The sequence below is a fragment of the Mycteria americana genome, chromosome 16 (assembly GCF_035582795.1).
Source record: "Mycteria americana isolate JAX WOST 10 ecotype Jacksonville Zoo and Gardens chromosome 16, USCA_MyAme_1.0, whole genome shotgun sequence".
Lineage (NCBI taxonomy): Eukaryota > Metazoa > Chordata > Aves > Ciconiiformes > Ciconiidae > Mycteria > Mycteria americana.
The window spans coordinates 14,415,201-14,428,354 of NC_134380.1; the positions used below are offsets into that span (position 1 = coordinate 14,415,201).

The 13,154-nt window shown below is 42.5% G+C and overlaps 1 protein-coding gene across 1 annotated transcript in view; it reads left to right on the forward strand.

Moving 5' to 3' along the window:
• Nucleotides 1–13,154, forward strand: part of ASPSCR1 (ASPSCR1 tether for SLC2A4, UBX domain containing) — a 51,301-nt gene that overhangs the window by 25,347 nt on the left and 12,800 nt on the right. Inside the window, exons 9-12 of the mRNA XM_075518954.1 lie at nucleotides 1,206–1,287; nucleotides 2,170–2,236; nucleotides 3,168–3,230; nucleotides 3,537–3,589. Coding sequence (XP_075375069.1) covers nucleotides 1,206–1,287; nucleotides 2,170–2,236; nucleotides 3,168–3,230; nucleotides 3,537–3,589 — 265 coding nt within the window. The remainder of the gene's footprint in view (nucleotides 1–1,205; nucleotides 1,288–2,169; nucleotides 2,237–3,167; nucleotides 3,231–3,536; nucleotides 3,590–13,154) is intronic.

Genomic DNA, 13,154 nt, shown 5'->3' on the forward strand with positions numbered 1-13,154 from the left:
TTTGGTTGGGGGTTACTGGAATACAGTCCCCTCAAAAAAAGACCTAATTTCCAAATTTGCTGATGCTTGTAATCCCTTTTCCCCCCTCACAGCCAGGGATAAAAATAAAGGCAAGTTACACATGAAACTGATACCAGTTGGCTTCTGATCTCAGCTGGTGAATCTTAACAAAAACTAGCTGCATACAATGCAGTATTTTAAACGCAGTTAGAATTTAATTCTGACTTCATGAAGAGTTGAGAATTGGTATGAATCAGCAATTGGCACACAAAGAAGGAATAGAGCAGGTTAGTTTCATGTTTGCTTTTCAGATTGGGAGTTGGCACTTTCAGAGCATCTTGGAATGTGGTGTGCCAGCTGACAGGTCGGAGTACAGTTGGTGAAGTAAGCTTCTGGTTGTTTTGTTCAGCAGCTGTTCCTGAGACACCTTGATGATTCTTAAAAATAAAAAGAGGTAGAGACTAACTTGCAAATAGTTGTGCAGAATTATATGATCAAATGTTTCACCAAAATCTAGCCTAGTAAACTGGTTATTCAGAATTAAGTGCAAACAAGGAAAAGGGACTAAACCTGAACATGGGATCTTTTGGATCTAAGCTTATTTCTTTACTTAAGGGAAAATATATTAATTGTTTTCTTGAATTTATTGTTTCATCTTAAATACAGGTAGATTTTTTTTTTTTGCACCCACTACTCCTTTTAAAACACCAGTCTGCAATGCCAGTTCTTGAATGATCTGAAACTTCTCATTTTTGTTTTGTTTCCCTGTTGCTAATTAATACCCATTAATTAATTTCTTGTGCCAGCATTATTTTTCAGCTTCGGTAGCTCTACTCCCTCCCTGGAGTAATCACGTCCAACTTTAGTCTCCGTTTTATTGCATTAACAAGTCCATCTCTCCTTGAGTAGTCTGAGCAAACATTCCCCTGCTCTTCTTAGTATCCTTTCTGGCATCTGCTGTAGTGAACTTATTTTTAAATTTGTACAAGAAACGTAATTTTATAGTGTTGTTGCTGATGCTCAGTAATTCCATACATGAGATTTTGGGGTAGGAACCACAGGAGGTGGGGAAAATGCTGTGGGCAATACACGGAACAGTTGAGCAATTCTCATCAGCCCTGCTCGGACCTTTCGCTCTCTTAATAAAATAAAAATACATCTTAAAATTACAAAAGTGACAGCTTTTCTTCTTCCCATGTATGTAGGAAACGCCTGGAAGAAGCTCCACTGATGACAAAATCTTTGAGGGAGGCTCAGATGAAGGAAAAGTTGGAGCGTTACCCAAAGGTAGCCTTTGCTCTTTTTCCAATCTGACTGGCTAGTCCAGACTTGGGGGTTGAGTAACTTTGGGAATCAATTGTGATCAACAGGATCTTAAGCTGCTTATAGGAAGACTTTCCAAATTCCTGTCCCTGTTAATTGTTTGTGGGACTTGCATAACAGTTGTACCATGTAAAATCAGCTGGCCTGTAATGATATGGTTGAGTGGCAGGCGATATAGCTCCTTTTATTTTGTTCCAGATGTTTCAAAACTCTTATGTTGTGCACATGTCAGTCTGTATGACTGAGCTTTCCTATCTGCCTCTGCTCTATAGACTCTTACCTTTTGATAGTATCTCATTACAAGTTAAATGATAAGATGTTACAGATTGGCAATACCTTACTCTGTAAATACGAGCCTAATGCAGTTTTTGTCTTTTGGTGATTTACTGCAAGAAAATAAGAGATTAAGTTCCCAAGTTAAGTCCTTTCTAACCAATGCTGGAAATAGAATGGTACGAGTTAATTCAGGTGTATAGCAGGAGGATTCCTGCTGCTATGGATGCTTCAAGATACTGATACACTGTCTATACCTGTCCGTGGGTGACTTTCTGCTTTGTCTGTGCATCACTTAGCACAGGGAGCTCCTGCTCTCTGAATAAGTGCTGCTGCATTGTACGTCACACTGTTTCTATAGATCAGCTCTCTTAGCGCCTTTGAAAGCCACACAGCCCATGGTCTCTGAGGAGCTGCACAGTAATTGTTAGCCCGTATGCTATTCTACCCCTGTAAATATCTCAAATCTCTCCATTAAAAAAAAAAACACCTTGCTCACAAATTCTAAGCCAAGGACAGGTGTTACAGAACAGCCATAAACAATTGACCTAATGTGCTTTGCCTCTGACTTAGGTGGTGTTGAGAGTCCTTTTTCCAGACCGTCATGTTCTACAGGGGTTCTTCCGTCCTAGTGAAACTGGTAAGAGCAATCTCCACTTCAGTCTCTGTAGCTGCAGCTAACCTCTCTCATCGTTGATTAGTTGCGTGACAAAAGAGAGTGGCTCTGGACAGAACTTTCTGCTGTCCAGGGAAGTAATACTGCTCTGAAAAAGCAGCAGTAGCTAGTTACACTGTCCTTACAGGGCCCTTGAACTGGATGAGAAAAGGGTCTGGGGTACTTAACTTAGTTAAGGGGAATTTATTTCCAGGACTACTTGATGGAGACTGTCAGGCTACTTGATGGCAAAATATTTGTGCTCAGGAAACTGTTCCACTTGATATCCTGTTGTTTGTGTCCAAATGGTATGCTACTGAGATGAATTTGGACACTTCCTCTATGTTAAAGCTTTAAAAGTTTTGGGGAAAAAATAGCAATGTCACTCTCCCACCCCCCACCAAAACCAAAAAGCCAGGAAGAAGAAAAAGAAGCTGTAATAAGAATAACAGGAGATGAAGCTTTCTGCCTCCGTCACTTCACAAAAGGCAGTCAGACCATACACCAAGTAGCTCTTACTGTTGTTAATTGAGATGCTCTTATTCTCAGCTGCCAGTGATGGTTACCCACACGAGATTTTTGATACTTCTGTATGGAACAAGAACTAATAACTAGTTACCAAAGTCTCATGTGCCTGGTCTCTGTAAATCTTGCAGTTGCTATTGGATTTCCTAGGAAGAACTTTACTGGCATCCTTAGATTTTGCTAAGGAACCATCATGTCTAAGTGTTTGTTTGGGTGGGTTTTTTTTTTCCTCCAAGATATTTGTAATAGTAACAGTGTTCTTTTGAGGAAAAGGCAATCTACAGACATTGTAGAGGGCAGTTGTGCTGGTAGAGGTTAGCCTTTTTGCCCAGCATCTGAGGAAACAAATGTAATTCAGCAAACCTTTCTCTCTTTTTTTTTTTTTTCACAGTTGGCACTTTGAGAGACTTTGTAAGAAGCCACCTTGCAGATGCAGACCTGTCATTTTACTTGTGTGAGTGTGCTGTTGGTAATACTTGGCCTTACTTTACAAAGCCTGTTCCTAGCTGTGGTGCATACGGGGTCTTGTGATGCCATGAGGTATGACCTGGGAGGAATTCCTTCCCTAAATACAGCCTCAGAGTGCGAAGAAGGTGTAACCTGCTCCTTTAGCCACATTATACGTCTGTCTAATAAGAAGCCTATGTGGGTAGCGTGAATGTGTCACTCCTTTAAAGAGCAGTAATCCCTCCCATACCTGCTGTATTTATTGTTTTGGTTGCTGGGTGGTCCTGTTTTGTAACTTGTTTTTTAACTTCAGTTGTTGCACCTCCCAGAATCATCTTGAACGATGAAAGTTTGACACTCTTTGAGGTAAGGACTCACTTGTGTGCTCTGTGATTCTCTCTGACTTGCTGCTCCCCTTCACCCTGCCATACGCTTTAGTTACTTGTAAAAGAAGCTGTATAATGTTGTGATCCCTGTAGACTTCTGCTTAGCCGAGACTAATGGAACCAGGTGTTTTGGAGCACAAGCTCTTCACCAGAAGAGGTCCACCTTGTGCAACAATATGCACTGGCATGTTGTGGCAGGGTTGGGGGGGGTCGCATTGTTTCATACGTACACTCAGTGCCTTACGGAGTCTGAACTGCATTTGACCTTGAAACATTATTGCAAGAGCTGAGCTAATGCGAGTTTGCTCTATCTGTAGTTGGACTAGTATAGTAGGAGATGTGACACTGGATTGGATAGGTAACTGTTTTCAATTTCTGCAGCAGGAGCTAGAGGCCATAGTAGACAAAAATCTGACCTTTTTGATAATCGCTATGTGAGAAATTATTTTACACCAGCTTGTACATTGAGGAATACGTATTCTCTATGTGTAACTTTTCTCAAAGGCTGAAATTTAGTTTTTCAAATCCAGATTCCTGGAGGTTCTTTGCAATTGTCACATAAGGTGGTCTTGAAGTCTCTGGCCAGAGACTCTTGGCTGTGTAAATCACATGTGTGTTAAGAGACTGATCGAGTGATTTTTGCCACTGACTTTGCCCCAAACTCACCATCTTTAAAATGTGCTGTCATTCAGGGAGAGGGATAGAGAAAGGGACCTTTCAGGCAGCATGGTGAATTAGGTAGGGATTAGCATGCCTCTGAAGTTGTTTGTAATGGAGCTTTCCAAATTCCACAACTTCCTGACCAGGCTGTGCGGAAGAGATACACGTGCAGCTGCTTTTAGACTATTGAATGTTCAGGGAAGCAAAGTGTGGATCTCTGTGTTCACAGTGGGAAGTCTCTCCCCTTCCTAATACCTTGTTAAGAATTCTTCGCTGAAATTTGAAGTTTTGGGAGTGGTTTCATTGATGTTGGAGTTCCTTGTATTGTCACCATGCCTGTGACAGGTTGAGCTTCCTAGGGAGGCCTGAGACTCTTGGGGATGGCAGCCCTGCTTGGTTCTGTGGTTCAGGAATTGCTATGCAGTAGCTCTTGGCCTCTGCCCAGCTTCACAGCCTGAGGACTGCTCTGTTTCTATCAGCCTTCCTACTCTCTGCTTGACCACGGCCTCTGTTCGAACATGCAGTGTACATGGCTGTGCTTCTCCCACCGACAGGAATGGGACAGTGTATGTGTTGGTAAGACATAATGTCATCGTGGGTGGGGAGAACAATGATTTTTCTTTTCAAAGCCATTTTGTATATTTTAATTAATAACGAAAATACCAGCAGAAAGCACTTTGTGTCTTTGAGCCAGGAGATTTTGCCATTTGGGCATGAAGGCAGTTCTCCCAGCTTCCTCTGACTTGTGCCATCTCACCCACATCTGCCACCCAAAACACTGTCTCAAGGCACACATGGTAACCATGATGGGAAACGCAAAGGCCAAATCTTGTCTTCAGATTTCTGAGAAATCCCATGAAGGGGAAACTGGCTATGGTTGCATTGCTAATGATATATTTGGAAAACATTCAGAGGAACAGCAGATAATAAAAAATGTTCTGCACTTGTTAGCAGTTCTGAGGCAAGGGAAGCAGCTGTAGAGCTGTGACTAGTACAGACTGGTCTGACATGGCACATGCGCACTGCTCTCAGCCTTTGTCTCCTTCCCCCCCCCCCCTTCTTTTTTTTTGGTCCTAAGCTGTCATGTCTGAGCACATCCCTCACCTAGAGTTCCTTTACACACATTTTCTAACATGGTTTCTGGAAAGCTTTTTTCATCATTCCAAAGCATGGTCTCTCTGCAGCTCTCGCCAACAGAGGTCTCCTGCATAAAAAGGGTGGTTTTCTGTCTTTTTCTAAGATTTGGCTGGGATGTGTTCCCAGATTTCCTGTCTCAGCCTCCAGACTTGTGTCCCTACAAAATACACTGCTTTCTTTTCAGTGTCTCTGTAGGAAGATATTCTCTCCCACCCCGTATGCCACATTTTCCTCTAGAACCTCATGGACTTCAAGTTTTGGCACTATTTATTTTTTCTTTAGGATGGGCTTTTTCTTGTTTTGTTAAGTACATCCTAGACGCTGAAGACTCAAAATCTGCTTTTGTAATGAACCTTTTTCCTATTCTCAGTTCACTTTCTATTGGATGTTTTGTTGCTCCTTCAAATTCAAGGTACTTACCTTTCTGATGCTGCTTTCTTCCATTGTTTTCTGTCACTGTTGGAAAATACCCTGTCTGCTCACATGCCTGTGCTTACCACCTTGAAATCTCCTGTGACCATTCTCTTCCTGTTTTTTAGTTAGCTCCTATATCCTTTGCATACCATACTCATTCCACAAAGAAAAGGAGGTTTCTCTGGCTTTTCAGTAAACTCGAATGCAGCACCCTCTTTGGCCTATATTTGCCTCCTATTCATCCAACCTCTGATGCTGTCTCCAGTCTCTGTTGTTAGCTTTGGTCTGTCTTCTAAATAAAGTTCAAAATCCTCTGCTTACCTATATTTACCCCTTGCCCACCTCCCCCCCCCCGCAATACTGTTCTTTTATTTTGTCTTTTTCAGCATACATCTAATGTTTCAGAAGACATCCAGAGAAACATAACTTGTTCAGTGAAACACCACAGAAATAATTATGTCTCCCTGTCTTTGAATCAGAAACTTTATACCAGGAATTTTGTTTAATTTGCTGTGTTAAAGCCTTTGTTCCGTACCCGGCACCATTACTTGTGCTTGTTACATGCGTGGCAATTTCCCAGTTTCCTAGTTGTGACATTTACTGTGGAATTCATTCCTCATGGCAGCTCCCTGAAACATATAAAAATGTGTTAAATTAGTGCTCTGTAAAGACTTCGAGGTGCCTTACAGTCCAGTCTTTTAGACTCCTTTAGAAATCACAACTTGATGAAGAGCCTGGTCAATTTTAGTGTCAAACATCTTCAATTTGTAGTGGCTTTCCTGAGATGGAAGTGCTTGCTGCGTCACATGGCAAAGGTGCAAAGCCTTGACACTAATACAAAACTGTGACTGTTCAAGATATGGTGCTCAAAACCTGAATGTTCTCCTGCAAATTGAGTGTTTTAAGGAATGATTTTTTTCATTTCTCACTTCCTCTGTGTCAACACAAAAGAAGAATAACATGCAGTTAAGATAAAGGGTGGCAAATCCAAAGTTGATTTAAGAATTTTTTTATTTTCATGCAACACGTAGTCACAGTGTAGTCTAATTAAACTGTAATTAGAAAGTGGTTGTATTGAGAATTTGGGCATAATTGAAGAAAAATGGATTTTTAAGCATAATCTAAGTATACAGAATCATTACAATTATTTGCAAAATGTGGAAAGCAAGTAAAATCTCATGCTTAAAATATTTTTAGGGATTGTAATACGACATTATGAAGAGATTATTATCACATTACTTAACAGTTGCATGACTTGGCATTTTCTTCTTAACCAGCTGGCTCAATGTAGGTAAATGTAGTGATGTAGAGGGGAAAAATAATTTGAACTTCATATGCATCTCGGTGAGCTCTTGGGTTGATTGTTCCTGTTCTGGAGCAAAGCCTTAAGGTGATGAAATCATCAGCTCATTACTGAATAGTAGTCAAAACCAAAATGACCTCCTTCCCAAAATCCAAAGTATTGGGAACGAAATAGATAGCAAAATAAAGAACATCACTGTGTCATTGTATGAAACCAGGGTTTGCTCACATCTTGAGTAATGGGTCTGATCTGATCTCTCATCTTAAAAAGGAACTGGTAAAGGTGCAGAGAAGGGGAGTGAGGATCATCAGAGGTCTGGAATGGCTCCTGCATAAAGAAAGACTAAGTAGGCTAGGACTTGTCAGTCTGCAGAAGATGTGACTGGGAAAGAAATAACATATCAAGGAGAAGCTGGAAGGAGTTGATTTCTTAGTCTCTCCAGTACAAGAGTGAGTGGCATCAAGTGAGGCAAGCAGGAGCTGGAGTAGATGGAAGAAGGTAGTTGTTCATGCAACAGAAAACTGAAGTGTGGAATCCCTTGTCACAGTGTGCCATATGCTAGAAGTATATACTGGTTCAAGAGAAGTTTGTACAAGTTCAAGGAAGATACCTACTGAGGGTCTCTCTTAATATATAGAAACCATCTCAGGAAGCTGCTGAACTGAAAATTGTTGCTAGCTAATAGTACTAGGGGGAAGTATCACCTATAAGCAAAGAGCAAGGATACTCTTTGTGCATCTGTGGTTTTGTTCACTGTTAGAGACAGGATACTGGCTGGATTGAATGGACTTTTGGTCTGCATCCCTTTGTTCTTATGTCCTTGTGTGTTGCTGGAGGTGGACTGACCAGGCTACCTTGGCAACTTACCTGACCCAACAGCAATTCCTATATTGACTCAACTACCCTATAGATTGAATTATAATGGACTAATACACATGAACAGTACACAATTTCGTGTATAGCAGAGGATTTAAACTGGTATATATGACTTGTTTCTTTGAATATCCTGGAATAATTAAGCCTTTGTAACTTTACTGCCTGTAAGGGGTTTAAGTTTTTTTTTCAGCTGTATCATTTCATTAATAGAACTACTTTGTGTATAATTCTCCCAATTTTAAGGAAAAAAAGAAAAAATACAGAGTGTTTGAGCTTTAGAGTTCTGGAGAAAACAGCTGATAATATCAGTGGAATGTGTTAGATTTTCCTTTCCTATGTGACATCCTGTGTAGCATTTCATGTCTGTGAAAAAATGGTGCAAAGTATAAGCAACTTGTTCATGAGATGGTGTGTTGTTCTATATAGTGCCAGTGATGATGTGACACATACAGGTAATGAAAAATGAGTATGTGAAACAATAAGGGCACTGCAAACTCCTTCTAACCCGGTGTCCTGTAGAAACTTCTTTTTTGCATGCTAGTTTTTATTATTTCAAGAGAGACATTTCTGCTGAAAACCCTAAGGTGGATGTTTGTCATTTTAAAGGAACTATATCTGAGTAATTTAGAGAGTGGATGCATAGCTGCTGATTACAGCTGAGTTGGCTGAAGAGACTGCTGTCCCGGTTTTTCTCACATCTGTCACCTGGGCTGCTATTTATTTCATTCTGCATGAGTTGGGTAAATATAAACAGTTTAAGTAACAGACATCTGCAGGCTCAGGTCTCTTGACTGAAGTGGATTAGAGTCTCATAACATGCAAATCCAAGTGGTTGTTAATATCTTGCCATGGGTGGTAGTGATGGGCTGAAGAAAGTAACCTTTTCAGGGGTATGGTTTTAGCTGGAAGGAGATGTGTGTCTGCAACATCATGAGAATAAAGGTTTTGCTCACGTATGTCGCTCACACTCTACAGGAGTTTGATGATGCAGTTATGCCAATGGACCCAAGCAAATTTTTTTGCAGGAGACCTTGCTAAAGTTCGTGGTGAGTTTGTAGAACTCACTTTTCAGTTTTGTATTTTTTTTCTCCTTCTGCAGTTGAGTATATAAACTTTGCAAAGTTTATACTTGCAGTGTAGCTTGTCCCCATAGCCCATCTGGTGCAGAAACCTCAGATGGTTGGAAATGTGTATGCAGCTATAGGTATTTAACTTTCTAGATTTTTTTTCACCATGCACAACACTACTCTAATGAGGGGAGCAGAATAGAGGCTTAGTAATAAGGGAAGATATGTGTCACTGGATTGGCAAGAAACAGCAGGGGAATTTATTTGTTTGAGGAGCAAAGAAATTAATGTGTGTTCAGGGTGAGGTGTGAGAAGGGAGAAGGCTGCAAGGGGCTGAGGTGACTTGGAAGGATAAAACAGGGTGAAGAAAGGGAGCAGAAAGAAATCTGTGCCTGGATGGGGTTGGGTTCCACTGCCTATTTAGAGTTTTAGATTTTGGGGCAATGGGTTCTGTGCTGCCAGGAATGTGTGCTGGGGGAAGGGCACACGAGCATGTGCATTAAAGCCTTGAAGTTGTTTGATGCAGCTGGGTGTAAAATGGCCATTATGTAAAATGGGTTTGCAGACTAGAAGAGTTGTGTTTAATGCCAGTGGCCATGTACCCTGTGTCCCTTGCCTGGGGCCCTTCAGCCCTTTCAGGTCATGGTCTGTTATGGCAGGAATGATTCTGTGTGTTTATAAATATTTTATTTGGATGAAGCATCAAACAGGAAAAAACAATTCCTGCTGAGAACTTGTCATACCATTCTGGTTACCCGTATTGCTCGTCAGAGACCACAGTGCTGTAACTTACTAGGATGATGCCTCATGCCAGTTTAGGTCGGCTGATTCCGGGTGAAGCTTTGCTCCCTGTTTCCAGTGTAAGTCCTTTTTCATCTTTAACTTTCACCTTCAGTCAGTGAAGGCCCCATGCCATAATGTCTTCTGCTTGGATAGGCTTTCCCTTCTGCTGCAGATCTGAGTGCTTGGCAGGGGCTGAAGGGGGCTTTCTTCTCTGGGAAGAAATGGGTGCGGAAGTTGCTCTGGCTTTCGTGTCCCTGGCAACTGTGTTATTGTTGGATGCCCTTTTTATAGGCGGCTGTTACTAATGGGGCTGCTTTGCCTGAGCCTCAGTGCTCTCAGTAAGAATGGCACTGGCCCAGACCAGGAGCAAGAGAGGTGATATTTCTGGTATTGGGCCAGGTGGGGCAGCGCTGGGGACAGGACTTGCTCACCGCTTCTCACTTGCTCTCTAGTATTGCCTTCCAAACTATGAAATCTTCATTCTGGAAAGAAGTTTGTGTGGGTCAGTATCCGCACTCGCTGCAGGGATGAGGGCTGCAGACCAGGCTGCAGTGCACTGATTGGGGTTAGGCTCTGCATGGGTGGGTTAGGTGAAGACTTTGCCCCTTTCAGGCATCATGTGGTCTGTGGAAGGGAAACCTTTAGTACTTTAGTCAGAGCTCCCCTTCCATTCCCATTATCTGGAAGGAAAGAGGTGAAAAGACAGAGTCACCTTTTATGCTAAGGTGACCTTGCAGTACTCAGCATCTCCGTAGTGTGAGAGCTTGTTCTGGAATAATGCTGTGTTTTGGTAGAATCATAGACTCGTTTAGGTTGGAAAAGACCTTTAAGATCATCAAGTCCAACTGTTAACCTAGCACTGCCAAGTCTACCACTACACCATGTCCCTAAGCACCACATCTACACGTCTTAAATACCTCCAGGGATGGTGACTCCACCACTTCCCTGGGCAGCCTGTTCCAGTGCTTGACAACCCTTTCAGTGAAGAAATTTCTCCTAATGTCCAATCTAAACCTCCCCTGGCGCAACTTGAGGCCATTTTCTCTTGTCCTATGGCTTGTTACCTGGGAGAAGAGACCAACACCCACCTCGCTACAACCTCCTTTCAGGTCATTGTAGAGAGCGATGAGGTCTCCCCTCAGCCTCCTTTTCTCCAGGCTGAACAACTCCAGTTCCCTCAGCCGCTCCCCATCAGCCTTGTGCTCCAGACCCTTCCCCAGCTTCGTTGCCCTTCTCTGGACACGCTCCAGCCCCTCAATGTCTCTCTTGTAGTGAGGCGCCCAAAACTGAACACAGCATTCGAGGTGCGGCCTCACCAGTGCCGAGTACAGGGGGACAATCACTTCCCTAATCCTGCTGGCCACACTATTGCTGATACAAGCCAGGATGCTGTTGGTCTTCTTGGCCACCTGGGCACACTGCTGGCTCATATTCAGCCGGCTGTCGACCGATGTCCCCGGGTCCTTTTCTGCTGAGCAGCTTTCCAGCCACTCTTCCCCAAGGCTGTAGCATTGCATGGGGTTGTTGTGACCCAAGTGCAGGAGCTGGCACTGAGCCTTGTTGAACCTCATACAACTGGCCTTGGCCCATGGATCCAGCCTGTCCAGGTCCCTCTGCAGAGCCTTCCTACCCTCCAGCAGATCAACACTCCCGCCCAACTGGGTGTCATCTGCAGACTTGCTGAGGGTGCACTCAATCCCTTCATCCAGGTCACTGATAAAGATACTAAACAGAACTGGCCCCAACACAGAGCCCTGAGGAACACCACTGGTGACTGGCTGCCAATGCGGTACATAGGATGCAAAGGTGAATGAAGGGCTGTGGAGCATGCGGTTCTTCTGGATGCCGTAGGGAAAAGGGAGCATGGGTAAAGTAACGGAACAGCTAATTTCTCAAGCGTTTTTTGTGGTATCTTTTTTTGGAGGATGTGTGAAAGGCTGAGGAGGGAGGTTGTGTTTATCAGCAGTACAGCTCTTTAAGGTTGTCAGGTTGTATCATGTAACTGCCAAAATTCACAGCTTTTGCTCTGGGTGCTGTGTCAGTAGTGTTAGCAATAGCCTGCTGGAATGTTTTGCACTTGATGTGGTTCCCTTGCAAAGATGCCTGCACATCACCTGGCACTTGATTTTAATGGGAGATTTCTTAGATGACTAGAGATCTATGTTTCTGTTCAAAACAGGTGTTCCAAAACAGGTACTACCATGTTGTATCTAGCCATTCTGGATTTTGTCAACATTTAACTTTCATATTATGAGGCTGTTCACTCTTTCATACACATCTTACTTGAGCAGAAGATAACATACCAAAACAGAGGTAAACTGTAGGTGCTTTGTAGAATGCTTCTGGAGTGTGTATTCATTTCAGGAATAAAGTGACTTTCAGAGGAAGCAAAGGCAATCATAAGGAAGATTGCACTGAAATCTAATTATCTCAGTGATAACTGTGAGCTATAATTGAAATGGTATGAGCCTTAGAATTCCTAAATTTCAAACATGAGATTTTTGTCTAGTTGCCCTGTTCCATAAATGCTTTTGCATTTTTTTTTTAAATGTGATTTATTCTCCTTTTGCTCTCAGGGACTTGTTAGATTCTTGTTCCCCAAATATGGTGCTTAAACTCTTCAGAAACAGAAAATGAGAAATAGTTAAGAAAACCAAAGAGTAAAGGAATAGAGGGTTGGCTTACAGGTTCTGCACAGTCCATTCCTGGTTTTCTAGGTTGCCTTGTGTCTTCTCAAAATACATGATGCTGTCATGTCTAAACATAAGTGGACTGTTATTATTACTTTTAAGTAGGACTATTGCAGAGAAGCATCTAATTATTTATTCCCTTCAGTTTAGTTGTAGGCTACTTGCTTGCCTTCTGTTTTCTCCTTTTTTTTTTTGAGAAATGCCTTGGTACATAGGGAATTCTAGCAGCATCCTCCACGGATATGGGAATTCTCTTGATGAACTTCAGAAGGATTTTACTTATGGTCTTTGCTGAGACTGTCAGAGGCAGAGCCTGCTTGAGCCCAAGCACAGAGTGTTCTGGACATGACCACTGCCAGCCCAGATGTTTTAGGAACTTACTGTCATGGAGACTGCATGACTTCTGATGGTACCACAACCCCACCCTCCGCTAGGGTAGAGTTGCTGCTTCTGTGATGTGACTGGGAGTTGGTTGTTTGGGATTGCTTGTCCAATGTCAGACAAGAATCACGGGAGTTTTACCTAGCTTTCCCAGGGCTTAAGGTAGCAGTAGGTTATCCTCCACTCTATAGACTGCCTTGGTGCTGTCTATAAGAAAAAGTGGATGGTGTCTGA